Source organism: Alosa pseudoharengus, unplaced genomic scaffold (assembly GCF_046254945.1).
Source record: "Alosa pseudoharengus isolate Yale_2024_CS ecotype anadromous, Long Island Sound unplaced genomic scaffold, YU_APseudo_1.1 YU_APseudo_1.1_scf_10, whole genome shotgun sequence".
In the NCBI taxonomy this organism is placed as follows: Eukaryota; Metazoa; Chordata; class Actinopteri; order Clupeiformes; family Clupeidae; genus Alosa; species Alosa pseudoharengus.
Window position 1 is genome coordinate 15,979,420 of NW_027468565.1, and position 20,387 is coordinate 15,999,806.

At 44.0% G+C, this 20,387-nt stretch overlaps 1 protein-coding gene across 1 annotated transcript in view; it reads left to right on the plus strand.

The window, feature by feature from the left end:
- Positions 1-5,124: 5,124 nt before the first annotated feature.
- Positions 5,125-20,387, plus strand: part of wwp2 (WW domain containing E3 ubiquitin protein ligase 2) — a 30,959-nt gene continuing 15,696 nt past the window's right edge. The window contains exons 1-8 of the mRNA XM_076273069.1: positions 5,125-5,185; positions 6,411-6,492; positions 7,675-7,831; positions 8,087-8,208; positions 9,856-9,993; positions 15,173-15,251; positions 19,930-20,093; positions 20,208-20,387. Of these exons, the coding sequence (XP_076129184.1) occupies positions 6,423-6,492; positions 7,675-7,831; positions 8,087-8,208; positions 9,856-9,993; positions 15,173-15,251; positions 19,930-20,093; positions 20,208-20,387 (910 nt within the window). The 5' untranslated portion in view covers positions 5,125-5,185; positions 6,411-6,422. The remainder of the gene's footprint in view (positions 5,186-6,410; positions 6,493-7,674; positions 7,832-8,086; positions 8,209-9,855; positions 9,994-15,172; positions 15,252-19,929; positions 20,094-20,207) is intronic.

Here is a 20,387-nt window from a genome sequence, read left to right on the forward strand (position 1 = left end):
GGTTGAGTAAGCTGTGCAAGGATATAGCCTAATCCTGCTCTAATTGGTGCACCTTGCATCCTCAGTCAGTACTGCAGCCGCATACAGGTAATTAGGCCTATTGTGTGAAACTCTGAAATAACATGCAAGTTACATGTAAAAAAAAATATCATAAATGGTCCGATAAAATGTTAAACGTAGAAGAATAACACTTGAACTGACTATTTGAGCTTGAGCAAACAGCTAGAGATGTCTGTCCCGAAAGCATACCTGCGTGGCCAATCCCTTTCGCAATCTGAAAAGGAGGAATACACCACAGATTCCTCTCTTCTGGGACCCTACATGGAGATGATCTGGTATCTGTGCATGCTTGTAGTTTACCTAAGGTATGGGCTATGAAATTAGTCAACGATAATCGAGGTCACACACTAATATTGTCTTTAACTCTGGACAGCTGTCACAGTGTTCAGGACTCATTGCTGAGCTCCAATAGCCGCTTTACCAATTACAGAGGAATTCTCAACTGGATAGTGATTCTTCTGGTGAGAGCCCTGCATTGTAGGATGTAATTAAAAAAAAAAACTTTGTAAAACCTATGTGTGGTGTTTTTATCACTGTTTAAGATCAATATTAAACCTTTGTGCTTCAGACCTTGACCTATGCCCACCTGTTTCTGGAGAACTTCATACAGTGAGTAGCCTGCATTGCAAATATGAAGTATTAAGCGACAGGACAAGGCTCTCCACAATTTAAATGAATCATTCTCCATTGTCTTAAGGCATGGCTTTCTGATTGACTTAAAGAAAGCTGTGGAATTCCTGATCGGGGACCACTACTGGCCATATCTGTACCTGATCTTGGGTGAGGATGCAATTCAAGGTAACAGCAGCTGTCACCCAAGCAGTGAATAGTGATTTTCTTGTCTGTACTCTTTTTGCAGCTGCCAACATGTTTCCTATTGTGTCTATGATTCTGGAAAAGAGCCAGGAAAAGGTGTGGAATTTGGATTTATTTTCCAAAATGAATTATTGTGGCTTTGGATTATACTATGTTGTTGATAGAGCTTTTAATTTGTTTCCTAATGACCTCAGGGAATCCTTTCTTCTTCGTTGGCATACTGGCTTCACATGGGAAACCTTGTGCTTCTGTCTGTTTTCCCCACCAGCATTATTCTCCATTATGAAACATCTTTATCTACAGGTAATGAATGTCTCAGTCCTCATAGTTGATGAATAGTCACAGCACTTATGAACTGGTTAGGGCTGCAAAGATTAATCTATTAATCAATTAGTTGTTGACTATTAAATTAATTGCCAACTATTTTGATTATCAATTAATTGGTATTTGCCATTTTTTAAGGAAAACACATTCAAAATTCTCTGATTTTAGCTTCTTAAACGTGAACATTTTCAGCTTTACTTACTCTTCTATGACAGTGATGTTTGTTGTGTGGACAAAACATGGCATGTGAGGACATAATCTTATGCTTTGGAAAATAATGATCAACAGTTCTTCAGCATGTTCTGGCATTTTATCAATCAACTAATCGATAAATCGAGAAAATAATCGGCAGATTAGTCGACAATGAAAATAATCATTAATTGCAGCCCTACAACTGGTAACTAATAGATTGGCAAAGGATTTAATTGGTCTTAATGCTATTAGGATAGAAGCTGTTGTTGTTTAAAAGAAGTTGATGGGAAAGGCTTGATGCAATACACACTGTCGTTGTCGTTGGAACCTACTGTACCTCCTCAAATGACCTCATTGTCATGCTTACTGTATGTCAATAGGTGGAGCTCTTCTGTCGCTTTTCACCTACACTATACTCTGGCTGAAGCTCTACTCCTATCAGCAGGTCAGCAGCTGGTACCGTAAGAGGGAATGCACAAAGGACGGTATGAGCTAGAGCTTCAGAGTTATTGATTGCCTTAATAAGCATTATTACTAATAAAGGGAGGTCTGATGAGGTCCTAGAAATAATAACTACAATTTTACATGAAGCTGGACTGTTTCCATGATTCAGTGTCACTATGTGTGAAGTAGACTGATACCATTTTCCACAAACAAAATCAAGACACACTGTTAATGTACTACTGGACTGATTTGTTGATGCTATAGCCTGATTGAGCCCTCTCTAAGACAGCATCCAGCCCGAAATTACCAAAATGTGCATGCCGCTTGCACGTGTGCACGTTGTTTATCAACTATTGCCATTGCAATTGCCATCCCCGGTATAAACATACAGTATTGTGCATAAAGAAGTTATGTTTTACAGGATCAAAACATGTAATTCCTCAGGAAAGTGAAATCACTCTCTGTGGTAAGATTTTAATCACAGCATCTTCACATTGTATTAGACTATTCAATGGTATGACAAAATGAAATCTATAGTGAGTGTCAGGATTAACTTTTGATTATTCTGTCCTTTTCAAGATCTCTACTATTTCCTTCTGGCTCCCACTCTGTGTTACCAGAGGGACTTCCCTCAAACACCTAGGGTCCGTATAAATGTTGTGTTCCAAAGCTTGGTGGAAATGGTAAGATTTTTTGTCATTCTGTGAGGCTTTTTAGGGAATATATATATTCGACTTCTACAGTATGTATTGTATTCTGTGATGTTTTGACGGAACTCCTCTAATCGATCAAAGAGTGCGAATGGAGAATAACTCCGATGATGTTTCTCCTCCCAGGTGGTCCTCACCCAGCTCATAGTGGGAATCATGCAGCAGGTTGGATTCTTGTAGTTGTTTTTTACAGTTTAGTCAGTCAGATTTAATCTATGTCATGAACATGTTCATTTATGCTGTTATTTAATATTAAGTTGCTGTCATATTTCATTCAACAATATGCTTGGCCCATTGTAGTGGATTGACCCCATATTCCAGCGGTCAAAAAAGACTTTTGTTGTAAGTGACATCATAGTCCTTTTAAGTCTTTGGATAAATATAATTTGTCTGATTGTGACAAGGTCTGATAAGTGTTTCCTCTCCACCCTCTGTCTGGTCTGTCAAGGATATGGAAATAGCTGCAAGGATTGAGCACCTTGTGGAGTTGGCGGTGAGTGTGTGTGTGTGTGTGTGTGTGTGTGTGTCTGTGTTGGGCTTTATATTTGTCTGCTGTATTTCCTTGGAAGTCAGAAATCTGAAATGACACTTACTTGGACTCTCCCATGCAGACTCCCACCCATTTCCTGTGGCTGATGTTCTTCTTCCTTTTTTCACACTCCTATCTGAACTTCATAGCCGAACTCCTGCGCTTTGGTGACCGGCAATTCTATGGTGACTGGTGGTAAGTCACACCATCTTCAAACCTGTAATCATGCTGACTTTCATTTACTCTGTGTCATTGGTTAAATATGTTTTTAACTTGCATTTTCCCAGGAATGCTGACACACTTGGCAGTTTGTGGAGAAATTGGAATGTTCCTTTCCAAAGGTGGATTCAAAGGTCTGTCACCCAAATAAATGACTTATCCACTCTTTTTCCTTTGTCAAAAATTGCTAACGATTTTCCACTCCTCTTATCTGGTCCATGTTTCCCTTTGCCTCTCCTCTTTTTAATACAGACATCTCTATGAGCCATTTCTAAAGAAGAAATTCTCTGCAAAACAGGCCGACATACTGATATTCATAGTAGTCTCTGGACTGTTGGAGGTGCGATGTAGTTGTACAATACAGAGATGTTTGTTGTGGCCAATGAGCATTATTGTGACCAGGTGTGTATTTATCTATTTGCAGTTTAATATTGCTCTGGCCCTACGACGGTGTCACTTATGGCTGTTTCTCAACATGATGTTTGAGGTGAGGCATGGCTTCTTTTTCAATACATTTAACTGGAAAAACATAGAAAACAGAAGTTGCATTTATAACATTGCATATGGACCTTGGCACAGATTCAGATATTTCTGTTCACATCCCCATTTCAGCTTCTCCTGGCTTTTCTCTTGGAGCGCTTCTTCATTGGTAACTATGGGAATGGGCTAGTGTGGCTCTGTCTGCTGTTGGGCCCTCCCTTGGCTGTGACAACGTATTACCATGACCACTACATGAGTCAGCGTGGTCCATCTTATGGGTTGCAGCCAGTCCCATTACCACAGGAAGAACACTGAAAACGTTCCAAACAGCCAAATGACACACTGTATCTGTATGTACTGTAAATGTGTGAATAACACCATGTGAAATTACAGAGAACATACAGATGTACAACAGGTTTCTGTCTCATAAGTCTTTTTTAAATGAACTTGTTGGGGGGAGGGGGGGGGCGACCCTATGAACCTTATAAAAAAAAAACTTGCATCAGTGCCAGTATTGCTGATTTCGTAATAATAGAGGAAAGAATGCTGAGATGCTAAGACAAGTAATGCTGAGATGCTTGACAAGTAACGACAAGAAGATTTGTTAATGTCTCGGCTTCAACCCTCAGAAACAAACATTTCATTGTTACACCCATATTACTCTTGGAAAATAATATGCTGCAGATTTTTGAACGAGCTGGCAGACTAAGATGCACTGAAGTCTGTAGATATGTACATCATCATGCCATACAGTTACTCTTACTGACCTCTGATGTTCAAATGGAACCTTCCCAGAGGCACAATAAAATTCTAATTCATTTTTTTCAGAATGTTTGTTGGATATCAGATTAGAGCAAGCTAGGGTATTTCCTGTGAAGCCAATTCTTTTTCGTGTAGTATATTTTAATAATGATAATAATAATGTATATTGCCTACTCCAAACATGTAACACCATTTTGCCTCTATGGGCACATTGGCTTCACTGTTTGAATAGCATAGGCCAAACCTTAAAGAAACTGAAGGAAAATGACATAGGCCTAACCTTAAAGAAACAACTAGCTTGTGAGGTTTTTAGCCTATACCGTCTCATTGTAGGCAAACTCTTTGTTCTAAGTGAAGACCGAAGATCTTTGGTGAAGACTATACCTAATGATAACAATGACAAATTGACAGCGACAGTCAATTAAGGCACTGCACTATTTGTAAATGGGCTTTTCAATAATAGTTGCTGCCAGTAAAGTTACCAAGAGCACCGGTTATTATTTACCACAACGATACTATATTTCTCTTGTTTTTTTTTGGGGGGGGGGGTTCATTGCGATTGCGTTGTTCTCTTTACCACGTGACCCTGACATTGAGGCGGAAATGAAAGTTAACTAGGTAGCAGCGATAGGACCACAGCTTTAATAAGGTAGGAACAGATGTCATCAACGTAAGATCTTCAAAGCTTGTTTAACGTATATGTTTTCTTACTGGGTAATTTGTACTTGTCATGTTAAGCTGGTCTGAGGATCCCTTTTAAATGTTAATTGGTAACGTTATCTTTGAAATAGCTAACTGCCAGGCTTGATGGGTTAGCTAGCTAACTTAGCTTGCTAGCTAGCTAGGATACCTTCCGTGTTGTTATTGTGGGGGTTTTAAACTGCGCACACAATGCGTCGGTGTGATTTGGGATGTGACCCGGGCTGTTGTGAATTTGTAGTTTTAAGGGAGAGTACGCTCTTACTGTCGACTCACTAAGTTTCTGATTTGACAGTAAATTATGTATCATTTGTTGTCTTGCTATTGCTTGCTTATAACGCAAGCTAACATTCTAACTGTTACTGCTTTCGATTGATGGATTCATCAATCGATGGAGGCTACATCATATTCCACTCAAAATAACAACCCATTGGCTTTCTCCTGTTTATGAAATCTATTCTATTCGTTCAGATTAATATTATAATTGAACTTGCATTTAAAGCTACGTCCTAAACCGTTGTGCTTGTAACGACCACTCTCTTAAGTAGTTAGCTAACGGAATTGCAGGGGGAGTATTAGCAACTAGTTAACGTTAGCTATCCTAAAAAAAACTGGGGATACCTAGTCAAAGCTACTGTCATGCAATGGGCATTCACACTATTTATGTGAGCCCTGGCTAGGTATTGAAACTCAAGTTTGTTTCCCAGCTTTGTGTTCTCTTTCAGCAAAGGTACATATTTTGATTTCAGTCTGTCATCAGATGAACGTTAACGTTATTCATTTCCCCACTGCAGTTTGGAATGTTCTGTAAACCATTTTATCCTAGCTTGAATTTCTGGCCAGCATGCAGTGGTATAACTAAAATGGGAAATCTATCCACCTACTATGGCGTTTAATTGAGATGCTTCCGCATCATGTTGTTCCCGACCTACCTCCCAAAACAAACTCCGCTTGTCAGAATCATTCGGCCCATTTTCAGTCATGTCAAATTGTTAATGCTGTCAGGTAGCTTGCGTCAAGATAACAAATCGATATTTTGAACGTGCATTCATACTGGCAGTAAAGATTCAGTTGGGGTCATTGGGGGATTCCCTAAAAATGACGCGGCTGGGAGTAGTGACAAGGTAGTGATGGAGATTTATTGGTCTCATTGGTATGTCATATGTGTATTTCAGAGCTGTGATGTCATGGCAACTGCCAGTGTGAATAGACCTGGCAGTGTCCAGTCCACCGAAAAATCTCAGCTGACCTTGAAAGGTAATGAATCATGATTTTCTACCTGTGCACACCTGCTTCGTCATCCATGCCACATCTTTGCACTGTCCTTCACTCTCCTCTGAATCATCTCTTTTCACCAGTGGTAGGATCCAAACAGTATCAACACAAAATAACTGGACAGGGTGGTATTATGAACGCCAGTTCAGCACTGTTGTCATTATTGTCCGGTGTGGTGTGGAGGAATGTCTTTGTCTCAGCTAGAGGGCACTGTGTCCCTTAACTTGTCCACTCTGCCTGACCACAGTGGTCAGATGCTGAGAAGATTTTTACCTTTGTTGTCTTATGGCAGTTGGCAGTAGTGACAGTCTTGTTGACATGGTGAGTGAGGGAAATGTTGTGTTTACACACAGAACACCTTAATAAACAGGATTTGAAATATACTATGTACGTGTCTACTATGTACGGGGACAGAAAACAGCCTACATGTATTGCAAAAGTGAAGGGATTCCATTTGACTCTTTCCTGGGCTATTTTATCCTTGTGGGATTCAGCTTATCTGACACAGTTTGAATCGGATAAAAGGAAGTACTACTCTATCTACATGTAAATGGCTTCTGCCCTCCAAAATATCTAATGAGTCATTGTATCCAGACAAAGGAAACGTAGACGGGAAATGGTAAATGTAACAGTTCTAATCTGAAATGTTAGGCTAGCACCTTGGATGGGGAGAAATATTGTCGCACTATCAAATGGCTGCTATCAGGATTTTACTATTATCAATATTTCATAGTGCGCTTCGGACCTCTTTGGGGATCTCGGAGGATAATACCATTCATGGTCCACTCCATGGCTTAACTGCTTTTTCAGTGACTAGAATACTTGACTTTTCAGATGAAGGAAATTGTGAGATTTTTACTGCAGGGATATGATTTGAAATCACCACTGAACCTCCCTCAGTACTCAGCATATTGCAAATCTTATGATAGACTTGTAGTATGGCGCAAATAGTCCCTAACATGAATATGCATTGAGGGCCTACTGTGATTCCAACGCTCATTCTGTTCCCACGGTCTCTCTTCTTGATACTTTGGTTGAGTTATAACCGTTGTCTGACTCTAGTTGTTCCCAAATGTGTTGTCAAGTGAGCGTTATTCCTTTCTCATTGCATTTTATTTCCCTGACATTTTTATTTTGTTTATCTGTCTTTCTACTGTCTCTTAGTTCTTTCTGCAAAGCCCCAGTCCCCCAAACTCCCTAACCGCCATTCCCGCCTCAGCTCGTTTGTGGAGGTGACCGCTGACGGCCTGACCAGTGAGACCAAGAAGACGGGCAAGCGCACAGGCCACCTGGAACTCCAGTGGAATGAGGACCTTACCCTGTGAGCTTTCCTCTCCTGTCACTTACACTACTCTCTGAAAGCACTTAGGGTAGATAGATGGGGTTGGAGCAATTGATGGGAATTGGACACTCCTTTCTCAGACCCAGGCAGAAGTAGTTGTTTGTGGTTTTACGGGTCTAGATCGATGTTGTTATTGTTAGTGTGCAAATCTCTGCTGTTTCTGTCCAAGCATGTCCATCTTCACTGTATGCATGAGTTATGTTGTAATGTTGGTCTTTTGGATGGTGAATGCAGGAATGTGACACCTCAGAGTCGACTAGATCTGAAGCTGTGGAGTTGCCACACCCTGAGGAAAGAACTGCTGGGTAGCGCCACCATTGACCTTTTGGACACCTTACGCAATCATGATGGCAAAAGTAGGTCCAGCCAAATGCACTCACACATGAACTTAGATGGGTCACACAATATCTTTACAAGCTGTTCCTTGGGTTATTACATGGTGGGGGTGGGGGGGGTGGGGGGGGAGAGAGACAACATAATGCACAATGCTGTTTTCTTTTAGTGGCAGGTTGGCTGCACTCAGTCTACAGATAATCCAGTTAATTCTTGCTGACATGCAATAAAACATACGCAAGTTGTAACTGAACTTTGTATTTTCCACATTTCTCTTGTGAAAACGATCTACGTATAATGTTAAGTATAAGTTCCCTTATTCAGTTCAGTTCTCTTATTCTTGCAGAAGTATATTATGACTTCACACCCTGGAAAAAGAAAACAGGTGTTGATGCATGCGTTTGCAAGAGGCTGTTTACAACTGAGCAGACTTTGAGCCATTTTATAATTCATACAGGGTTTTTGTTTTTTTGTGAGTCTACTAAGAAGGAGAGAAATAGTTGAATGCTCACATGCATTTGAATCTACAGACCATGGCCATGTTTTCACTCAGAATTATGATGTGGGCATTTTAATAGGATGTTCTGAGTGAACATGCTTGTACTTTCCCTGATATCCTATTTATTGACAAGAGTATTTGTATGACTATTGATATAACATGAGACAACATTATTGCTTCTTCCTGTTAAAGCTGCCCTAGAGACACTCTCCTTGATTATGACGGTGGCCTTTTTAATTTGCATAACGCAGTTGATCAAAATGCACACACAGAGACCTGCTTTTCCTTTAGCAGATCTTTCATTTGCTTCATGTGCCTAAAATAGGCACATAAGTTGGATGGAAACTTAGTGACTGATGCTCATACAGAGCACTTTGTAGTTCTGATTGAAGCTTCTCCTGACGTTTAGGACGCTCTCTTGACATGTGGCCACAACAACCCCAGTATCTGTGGCTGCCCCAGGGGCTGTGTAATGGGATATAATGAGGGGAGTGAAAATAAGCCAAATGACCCCCAGAGAATCCACCAAGCAGGGCACGAAGTGTCCATCAGCCATGCCACGTCCACGTTAGGGCAGTGCTGCACCACACATGCAGAAGGAGGGAAGACTGAAGAGAGAGAGAGAACACTTGGACACACAGACTGCAGCGATTTGAAATGCCTTATATTTGTTATCTTCAGACTGTTTTTGATTGACTTTTGGGTTATGGGGTAATGAAAGGAGACATGTTTGATAGATTTTGACTGAGCTGATATGACTTTAAACTCACAAGAACAAAGAAATGCTAATGACAGATACATTATCCTCTGTGTAAGTTCCCTTTTAATCAGTGTGATGATGGTTTGTTTTCATTCAACACACCCAGTTTTCACAGAATAAAATCTCTTTTTAAGTGCAGATTTGTCATTGCCAGCCAGATTTATTTATTTACTTTCTTTTTTGTGTTCATTTGCGCAACATTTCAATTGCTTTCAGTGTGTGTGTGTGAGAGAGAAAGATACTGATAAAATGAAAAATGTTTGGAGATTTTCCAAACATTGATACTGAGACACAGCTCAAATGACGTACATTGCTGCAAGCCTTTCTTATCGACCTTCGGTCTCTCTTTCTCACCATTTTCTCCCTCTCTCTCTCTCTCCCTCTCTCTCCCCCCATTCATATGCTGTTCAGTGGAGAATCTGCAGCTCAGTCTAGTCCTGCAGACGGAGAACAAAGGCTCAGTTGTAGCAGGAGGCGAGCTGAACGTCTGTCTGGACGGCCTGGTTGTTGATCTGGGATCCTTGCCCAATGGCAGCACAGCAACAGACAGTGAGTCCCGCCTCATAACACACACACACACACACACACACACACACACACACACACACACACATATATGGACATAACGGGGGGAAAACACTTTTTTTGTAATACATGTAAAAGATCACATATGCACATGGATCAAATAGTGTGCTAGAGCGTGCAGTAAATGCTGCATTAACACACTAACACGCAGGCTCTGCAAGCACGCTCTGGTGCAGGCCTGGGCTGGGTACAACCAGTGGGCTTTTTTCAATGTATATTTGTGCGTGTTGACTCCACCTAAACTAAATGCTGGAGTGGGTTGGGGCAGAGGAGTGGAAAAAGCCAGAGCTTTTGGGCCTCTGTGGTCGAGGAGTGCAGAGAAGCTTCCCGCAGCAGAGAGTGAGTGAGTGAGTGAGGAACAGAGAGAGAGAGAGAGAGAGAGAGTGAGTGTGAGTGAAAGAGAGAGATTCTAAGGTGGGGAAACTGGGGAGTTTTGCCATGCCACTTTGTAGCATGCTTCCACATGCACAAGCAGAGCATAGTCTCTTCACCATACAGTAATACCAAGGCAAGATACAGTGAGACACTTAGTCCTGGTTTGTGTAGAAACTATACTGAACCCAAACTGAATGTAATTTTCAATTGCATGCATGGTGTGGCTTGTCCTTCAAATATACAGAGAGAATAGATGAGGAAAAAGGAGAGAGAGATTGTATACAATATTAAGCAGCAGCAGTCAGTCTAATTAATGTGCATATGAATGTGCATGTGAAGGCAATTTGCGGGAAGACGTCAGGCTACATTCAGTGAGGACCACCTCTGAGCGATTATGTAGTGTGTTCCACATCTGATTCCCAAGCCTCGCTATAGGCTCACGAGTCCACATCAAACATTTAGCATGACGCTCTTCAAGTGTGAGACGTAGTTGGAGATTTTTGAATGCTGGTATAACACAACTCTTACAAATTTTACCCTGCGCCGAATATCGTATGTGTATGTGTAAATATTTTACAGCAGTGGTTTCCAATGTGTGGGCGGCAGCTTGAAGGAAAATATGGCAGTGGTCTTACAGCATAGTAGGCTTTTCACCCAGTGAAAATTACATTTGTTAAAAAAAATATTTTAAAAAGGAGCTCAGATTAAATTAAACAAGTTTAACTTAAAATGTAACTACAATATTTAAATTGAACTGATTGATGGAATTGAGAATGTTTAACTGTTTTAAATGTAGAAACAATGAGCCTCATGCAGCAGTATTTCCTTAACACTCTCTTAATATTTTAAATTAATTTGTGAAAGTGTAAAAATACAAGAACGCAACTCAGGATACACCAAGCACTCTTAACCACCTAAATGGGCTCTTACCCTGTTGATTGGAAGCTTGTGACCGATACCATTGCTGGTATTCTAACTATATGATTCACTGATTGATCTTTAGTTTGATCAGCAGGTGTGTTATGATGTTTGTATTACATTTGTGTGTATTTTACGTTCACACATTCAAAACGTATATTTTCTTACACTGAAGAGCTAATCAGTGGACTTAAAAATAAGAAAAGAAGACATTTTTCTCCCGTCTTGGTAGAATGCTCTTAGCCACTAGTAAAATTTTCTTTTACTTAAAAAATAGCAAAACAAAAATGAAAAGAAAACTTTTGTGAATCGCAGAAATTAATGTTCACTACCAGAACAAGAATGAATTGGTGATCTGAATTAAAAATAAGTGCAAATGTGTTTATATGGCTTGTTGCATGAGGCTTAATGTTTAATGCTATGCAGCAGCTGAAGGGCATCTGTTTGTTATTGATAGTCTGAAAGTGAAATGTAATGGAGTGGCTCTGTTTTTACGCAGGGGGTAGGGGACCATTTCTTTATCATCAGAGGGCGTCCTGCCATGAAAAGTTTAGTCTTGACTGTAAAAACAAACCAAAACGAAGCAGATATAGAATATGATGTTTGATGTTTTATACGTTCATATTGTACACTGTATCCTTTCTCTGAAGTCTTCTTTTCATTGATGTGCCAGCCAATTTGCCCCCCCCCCCCCCCTTCGAAAAACGCAAATTCAGCTGTTGTTTATTAGTATTATGTGGCACCGCCTGCAACAGTTCTGCAGTGATGAGGATTTAAACTAGCAGTTAAGTGCACGGCTTAACTTAGTTATTGGTCTGGCCGGCTGAGCAGGAGAGAGAGAAATATAGCCTTTTCCTACTTAGTCGCTCTCAATTGGAAATACTAGGGAGGCATTGTTGGTGTAAGCGTCGGTGTGTGGTTTTTTGCCTTATGAATACGATTGCTTTTCAGAGGTTTAAAGGGTGACTAGTTTTTTAGGTTACAGTTTGCGCTTGTTTATTCATTAAAGGCCACAAATGTACATGTGGGGCTCTCTGTTCAAAACCATTGCAACAGTCTCAATGACTGAGGGATGTGTGTGTGTTTGTCTGTCTCCATGTGGACGTTATACGAGCATATGAACGGCAATATTGTGTAATTGGCGATGAATAGGCTTCTTCATGGCTTCCTATCTCGTTCAGACGTGTTTGCTTTTTCTTCCTGCCTGCTGTCATGTGAAGACAAACACACACTCTCTCACACACACACACACACACACACACAGGCATGGACACAAACATGATTGGGAGTGCTTATGTGTAATTTGTTTCTGAGAATTGTGTAATTGGGTGTCATTTTTCTCAGCGCTTGGCGGGACAATCGGCTCCTGTGATCAGATGTGTGTCTGAGGGAGGGAGGGAGCGGAGAGGGGGGTGGGGGGTGTTTCCTGCCCTACTGTGGGGACACTGTGGAGAGGGGGGATGAAGGACAGAGAGCGGGAGAAAGAGAGAAGAGAAGGTGCATTTAGGCTGCCAATGGGAGATGCTGGACGTACATATGTAGGTCTGTGTGTGAATAAAGCTTTCGAGTGTGTACGCTGTCCCTAGGGGCGTGAACTAGGGAAACGTGTGCTCCTGGAGTGTGTGTGTGTGTGTGTGTATGTGTATGCTCTGGCAAAGTGTGTGTGTGTGTGTGCGTGTGTGCGTGTGTGCGTGTGTGTGCGTGCGTGCACATGTATAAAAGAGTCGAGTGTGTGCTGTGGGTCTGTGTGTTAAGGCTCTTCTGTGTTCCCAGCTGAAGGCTTGCTCTGTTGGTTTAGTGTTTTTGCTCATTTCCCCTGGCAGTCTTTCTGACATGCTGAAACACACACAGACGCAGTCGTACATGCACGCACACACACACACACACACACACACACACAGCGCCCCATAAACAGGCTCTTTGTGCTGTGGGGGCCCCCGAGAAAACACAGAACCACAGCAGTCACAACTCACCTTTACACTCACACAAACACTGACACTCTCACACACACACACACAGCACACACACATGAATACACAAAGATCCATGCCTCCTGCCAGCACATGAATACGTATGAGTCACTAAAGCTGTGTGTGGAGCTACATTCTCAACAAGCAGGCGAAGGCAAACAGCACTTGTATGGCTGCAATTTAGCTGGGCTGGTGTCAGTAGGAGCACATCTGTGCAGTGCACATGAGGAAGATGCCCCCTCCCCCTCTGTCTCTCTTTCTTTCTCTCTTTCTCTCTATCACTCCCTCTCTTTCTCCCTCTCTCTCTCTGCCCTCCCTCCTTCGCCTTGGGAGAGGTGGTGTGGAGGGACGGGGGCTGTAACCTCACTAACCTCCACGTCCAGCGGTAACATATGAGAACATGCGAAATGCAAACATGCCTGTCCGGCACAAAGCCCTCGCCCACTGGTGCCACATTCACACGTCCCAAACAGCCTCTGTGGCAGGGCGGGTGGACAGAGGGTAGCTAAACAACAGCGTGGAGAGTAGAAAACAGAACCAAGGCTGTAGTGCCTTCACAGACACAGCAGTGACGTCTGCTGGCTCCTGTCTCTCACTCTCTCTCTCTTTCTTTCTTTCTTTCTTTCTTTTTTTCTCTCTCTCTCTCTCTCTCTCTCTCTCTCTCTCTCTCTCTCTCTTTCTCTGGCTCTCAGTTCTTTGGTTCCCTTCAAAACACTTCCCCCTTATCAGTGAAGCTGCAGATTGAGTGTCCTCTTGTTCTCCTTCAGCTCTAAAACCATGAGGCCAGACTGTCTGTGGCCCAAGCTGATGGACCAATAGCCACGTTAAAAGACCTCACCCTGCAGAGATTTGTGTCATTTGGGCCCGCAGCCCATTGGCTGCAAGCAGACTGTGTTATGGGGGCGGGGGGGACTGGACGAGGCGGAGGTTGGGGGTCGGGGGTCCAGTTGCATCTCTGAGTTGGAAGCTGAGTGGAAGCTGGAGGAACACCAGTGTCTCATTAAGTCAGTGGACGGGGCCGTCGGCAGCACAAGAGGCACTTTCATACTTGCTGTCCAGTGTGGGGTGAAAAAAGCGAAGGTGAAGCAAAGCCAGGCCTTGTGTCAGTCAGCTCAGCTCGCCATCCATGAAACGGGGAGGCCTGTTTACACAGGACCGCCCGCACGCCCGCCAGAGTAACGTGGCGGAAAGGGAGCCGGCGTGTTGCAGCGCTACATCAAGTCTCCACTGCTGTGTCCATCATCTTCCTGGGGCTCAATACAGCCGCCATCTCTCCCTCCCTCTCTCCCTCTCCCTCTCTCTCCCTCCCTCTTCCTCCCTCTCTCTCTCTCCCTCTCCCTCTCTCTCCCTCTCTCTCCCTCTCTCTCCCTCTCTCTCTCTCTCTCTCTCTCTCTCCCTCTCTCTCTCCCTCTCTCTCCCCCCACCTCTGAGGTCCCTGTGTTGATGCCTCTGTGGCGTTTTATGAAAGCCGTGTTTTGAGAAAGCTGTTGTGTTTGAGTCATGGGTGGGATACGGTGGTTTAGCTGGAGGGGGGAAGGGATGGGGGCAAAACTTGCCAACCACAATGGCTCCAGTGAGCCCACGGCAATGACGTAGAGGATCCCCCCCCCCTCTGCCTCTCTACCCCTCCCCCTTTCTCTCAGTCTCCAATGATGACAGTCTCAATGATGAATGTCTTTATTTTATAGGCTTTGCCCCAAACTCCCTGGTGTCTTAGATGTTGAGTGATGATGGTGGTGATGGTAATGAATTGATATTGTTGGTAGTAATGTTTCACTGACTGGATGTTGTGAGTGCTGGTCTTGTCATTACTGTCGTGTCATGTTCTGTTTTCTGTTCTGTTGATTGCCTCGTTTTTGCTCCGTTTGTTCTAATTGCAGAGATGTTGCCGTCAGACCGACCCAACCTGCGCAGGACACAGAGTGAGGAGACGCCCAGCACAGCCAGCCCGCGCGGCAGGTCAGCACACACGCACACGCACACACACACACACACACACACACACACACACACACACACACACACACACACACACACACACACACACACACACTGCATTTGTCCTCTTCTTATTCCAATCAACTGATAGCACAGAGAGCAGAGACTGCATGGTAATGACTTTCTGTCTTTCCTTGGGAATAAGGTTAAGTGTAAAGTGTTCCATCCCAACCCATAGCACGATCATGTGCGCTATAGCTTCAGCCTGATCTGAGCCTGAAATATTAACTTAAACTTATGATTCAGAATGTGCACCTCAGTTATACAGATAATGCATGAAACATGAAAGCGCAGTCTGTTATTTACTGTGTAAATATCTGAAAGTGATGCCATATGCATTGGTGACGCATATACCTATTTTATTGCCATTATCTATCACATGACCCACTCAGCACAGTGTCTGCTCGAAGCCTATTTACCTGGATAGAAAATCAGAAACATTTGCAAGCAAGAAGCACTATAAAGAGTGACTCAACAAACTTTGTAAAAGTGGTCAGTGCAACCTGACAAGTTGGGGCAGCCGTGGCCTCCTGGTTAGTGCTTCGATCTTGTAACCGGAGGGTTGCCGGTTCGAACCCCGACCAGTAGGCACGGCTGAAGTGCCCTTGAGAAAGGCACCTAAACCCTCACTGCTCCCTGAGCGCCACTGTTGTTGCAGGCAGCTCACTGCGCCGGGATTAGTGTGTGCTTCACCTCACTGTGTGTTCACTGTGTGCTGAGTGTGTTTCACTAATTCACAGATTGGGATAAATGCAGAGACTAAATTTCCCTCATGGGATCAAAAGAGTGTATATACCGTAAAACTCCAAATAATAGCCTGGGCTTTTATTTTCCCAAATCGCCAAACTGCACCGGCTAGTATTAGAGACAGGCGTCTATATGAGACAGGCCTTTAATTCCCTTTACACAAAACTTTTGCTTTGCAAAGATGGAAAATATTATCAAATTAATTATTTCAAACACACTGAATGTCTACCTATATGACTAGGCTATCTGATGACAATTACGGATCATCATTCATTTAGTGTTGAGATGTTGTTCATTAACAACATCTCTGTTCATTTTCTTGAATTTCCCCTGGGGATCAATAAAGTGTCTATCTATCTATCTATCTATCTATCTATCTATCTATCTAAGTGAGATACAGTAAGATCCAAATAGCGGGGATAGCCAGAACAGATGAAACACGTTTTAATCATTAATTTACAAAGAGATCGTATCTCACTGAAAGCTCATATTTTGTCACTAGCAAATAGCCTATATCGGTCCTTTGTCAAATACAGTTGCATTATCAGCCCTGACCAAAACCGTTAAGGAATTATTTATGCAAAACTGGAACGTGCGTAATGTTTCATTCTCCCTTCCTTTCGGCATGAATGAAACAGCATGAGAGAGCATGATCCATATCGTTTCTCCCGTATTTTATTTGGCATATTTGACAACCGTCTACATTTCAAATTATAGCCTACTTCCAGGCGCACGGAAACATATTTTTGACCAGGGGTGCTAAATAACAAAATCATGGATGTCCGACGATTTCTCCCCCAGCATATGATTCGAATTTAGACAGATAAATACGCAATTTCAGCGCCGTGTATGAGGCCTGAGAGGCCTAAGAGTGAGAAGTTTTATAATGCCCTGGGCAGCCACATTCCACGCAGCACTTGCCACTCTGACTCCTCAATAAAAACTGCGCTTGCACACACCAGACCCATAGAAGCGCACTTGACTTTACATCATTAACCTAAGGTAAATTCCTTTTCTGACTTCTTTCTCGTTATTGCCATGGCAGTACGCATTTAGAATAATGTTCGCGAACCCTTTTGTTTTGCCAGCATAAAAACAAGCTTAGGCTACCATCGGCTTATCCGCAAATTTTAAACACAAGGGATGAATTGAACGATGACAAGTCGGACATAAGGGCATAGTTCATATTGAAAAAAGTTATACAATTTGGAACTCTAGCTTTTCCCCAACGCAGTCTTTTAATGCCATCTAATCATAACGTGCACAGACTGCACCATGCTTAAGCCCAAATCACACCAAAGATTCGCGACGAGATGAGCTGCAACATTCTATTAACCAGCAACTTGATGCAACATTCTAAAACCTTGCAACTGTGACCAGACATGGTGAATGCTTTGCGATGGCTTGCAATGACGTGCAACATCTAATTCACACCGCTGCAACTCCTTTCTGCAACGGTTTCGTGTCATTTCAAATCTTTGGTGTGAATTGGGCTTTTTTTTTTTTTTGACGATTAAATACAACCCGAAGCTAAAAAACAGACCAGGCCTCTATTGGAGCCCGGCCTTTAACCCAAACCTGTAGCCACGCCAGGCGTTTAAAAGAGACAGGCGTCAGTTTGGGACTCGGCTATTATTTGAAGTTTTACGGTACTTACTTATATTTACTTATACTATTTGGGACCCACAATACATATCCGCTTTTCCCCAGAACCAAACGAGAACACCATTCTTGACCAGTCTACAAACCTCAAATTGAGACGTGCTCTCGAGCAGACATAGTAAGGTCCCTGGTGACGAGGGCCAGAAGTGTGCTTGGAGCCTCTTTAGAGAGCAGCTCTCCGTCCTGACGCAAGCCAGGAGCGTCTGCTGGAGCTCCACCACAACATGGCCAACCCCGTGGTGGGAGGGCCAGAGCCCCCTGCCCAGACACCCACAGGAAGAGTCTGTGTATTTACTCTAATGCACCCAACACAGAGGACATGCCATCAGGTTGAGAGGTTCTCTCAGCTGCACTATCCATCTGTTGAGAGAGGGAGAGGGAGGGGGGAGGGGCGATAGAGAGAGGATGGCGTGAAGCGACGAAAAAATGCCACTCGTTTGGCCGTCCCGCCAGTCTCCCATGACGGCCGGCCGTACAGACCCCCCACGGGGCCCGCGGAAGCATGGAGGCCCACGCGCTAATCACACGTGATCCTGAAACACGTCTGTCCAGCACCCTGGAACTGTGTTCCCTCTTTGTCCCCCCCCCCACCCGTTTCGGTTCTTTTCTGCAGAGAACAGGTAACCAGTTAGAAAACCATGTAACTGAGAACCCCCCCCCCCCGCCCCCCTCTTATAATGTTTCCATTGAGTCCAGTCCAAGTGTGCGCTTAGCATTCCAGTATCCAGGGGGGTAGGAACCAACATGTTTGCATTGTATAAAAGTATACGTCGGAAAGAAGCACTAAATTTAGCCGCTAGGAAAATATGAGCGGTGTGTTTTGAAAGAAACAGAAGGTCACACTGACACCTCTTTGTGTGTGCGCGTCTGTGAGTCAGTGTTCAGTTCCTCTGAGTCGCAGACTGAGCGGTTCCTTCATACCTCGAAGAAAACAGAGTGCTCTTTGAACACACAAGCGCAAACACCCACCCCCCCCTTTCCTTTGGACATGTAGCGGCTAGTCTTTATCAAATCAGATGCGCTTGATCAAACTAAACAAACCTCTAAAAAATGGTAAAAATATCCTCATCTAAATATTGGATATCTGTACTAGATAAAAGTAGATAAGTTCTCTGCCATAAGACACTTCTCCTGTTGGCCCGCCTAAACACTGCACATCATTTACAATGGGTCATCAAGAGGTCTCCTCCTTCCCTAAATCTAAAATATCAAAGGCCCAGCTGTCACTCACAAATGACGGAAGTGCAAAGACAAAACAAGACCTTCTGCTTTATACCCACTGAGTATTTTTAAGGTGTGTAAAACTCAAACAGCCGTTTTGGAGCTGCCCCTGGTCTCGTCCTCGACTAGTCACGTCAAAGCTGTTTAACAGTGGACACAGATCAGAGAGCATCCTGTCTGTCGAACATCACCTGAGGAGGCGGCGAGGTCAGCTGTTCCTGGACCGTGTTGCCGTGACGCTGCTGTGACGCAGTGAACGCTCCGCTGGCACGCTCTGCCCGTTTGTGGGTAGAGGCGCTGCCGAAGCTGCCAGCAGATCCGAACATGGGGCCAGGTTGTGGAGAAACTCACAGCCCCGAACCTTAGCTTGTAATTTTGATTCTTTCAATTTACTTAGTGAAGGATGGCTCTCTCAGCCAACCCGCAGATTCCTCAGCGACGCGGCTGTCTGGGGCTTTTGCTCCCAAGTTTGCCTCGTTTTTGCTGGACCCTTGTTCCTGGATTTGACGCAAACTGAGCCCATAATCATCGATCACAGATTCTTTGCACAGCTGTGGGAAAAGGTTTCTGAATGCTGAGCAGAAAGCAAAACAGTATTTCCTTACATAAAGTAAAGTCTCCAAGAATAGTGCCCCTGCATACCTCTTCAATTATCACCCCTCGTGCACTTCCCCAGTGCTTCACAACGCTCTTAATCATCAGCCCCACTGAACTGGTGGCAGTCACTGTATCATAGAGGGTGGGAATGGAGGCTGGCTAATTACCACATTTATAAGTCTCTGTCCTGTAAAATCACAACATTTAGAGGGGAATTGGGACATTTTAATTGGCAACCGGTCTGCTGGTCATGCGTGCAACCAGTCGGTAAGGAGATCTGCCCACTGCGTCTAAATGTCCAATGTCCCTGAGAAGTGCTCAAGCATCTTTTAGGAGGCTTGTTAGATTTGGACCTTGGTAGTGTAAGTGTTTGTTTGCACCCTGATGAGTTTCCTCCTTTTCCTGCGTACAGGACCCACAGGCGCTCTCCGGGTGGTTCGAGGGGGACCTCTCCAGGTGGCCCCCGAGGGCCTCTCACTAATGGGGATGTGAACGGAGAGCAGAGCCCTGGGGCCGCCGGACGCCACCGCGCCTCCAAGAGCTCCCACAGCTCCCACAGCAGCCCTGGCAGCGCAGGTAACACACACACACACACACACACACACACACACACACACACACACACATCCCACCAGCACATCCCAGTCTCGTGTGTGAGTCTCTCCTATTCTTCTCCCCTGCCTGGGCCAGGTAAAGGTGAGCTGGCCCCTAACGGCCTGGAGAATGGCCGCAGCAGTCTGGCCCGCCACACCCCCCCTCCGCCATCCCCCACACTCAGGTCCGCCGCCCCCAGCAACAGCACCCCCGCTGGGCCAGACAGCGGAGCCGCACCCCCGGCCCCAGGAGAGACCGCCCCCTCAAACCCGGACC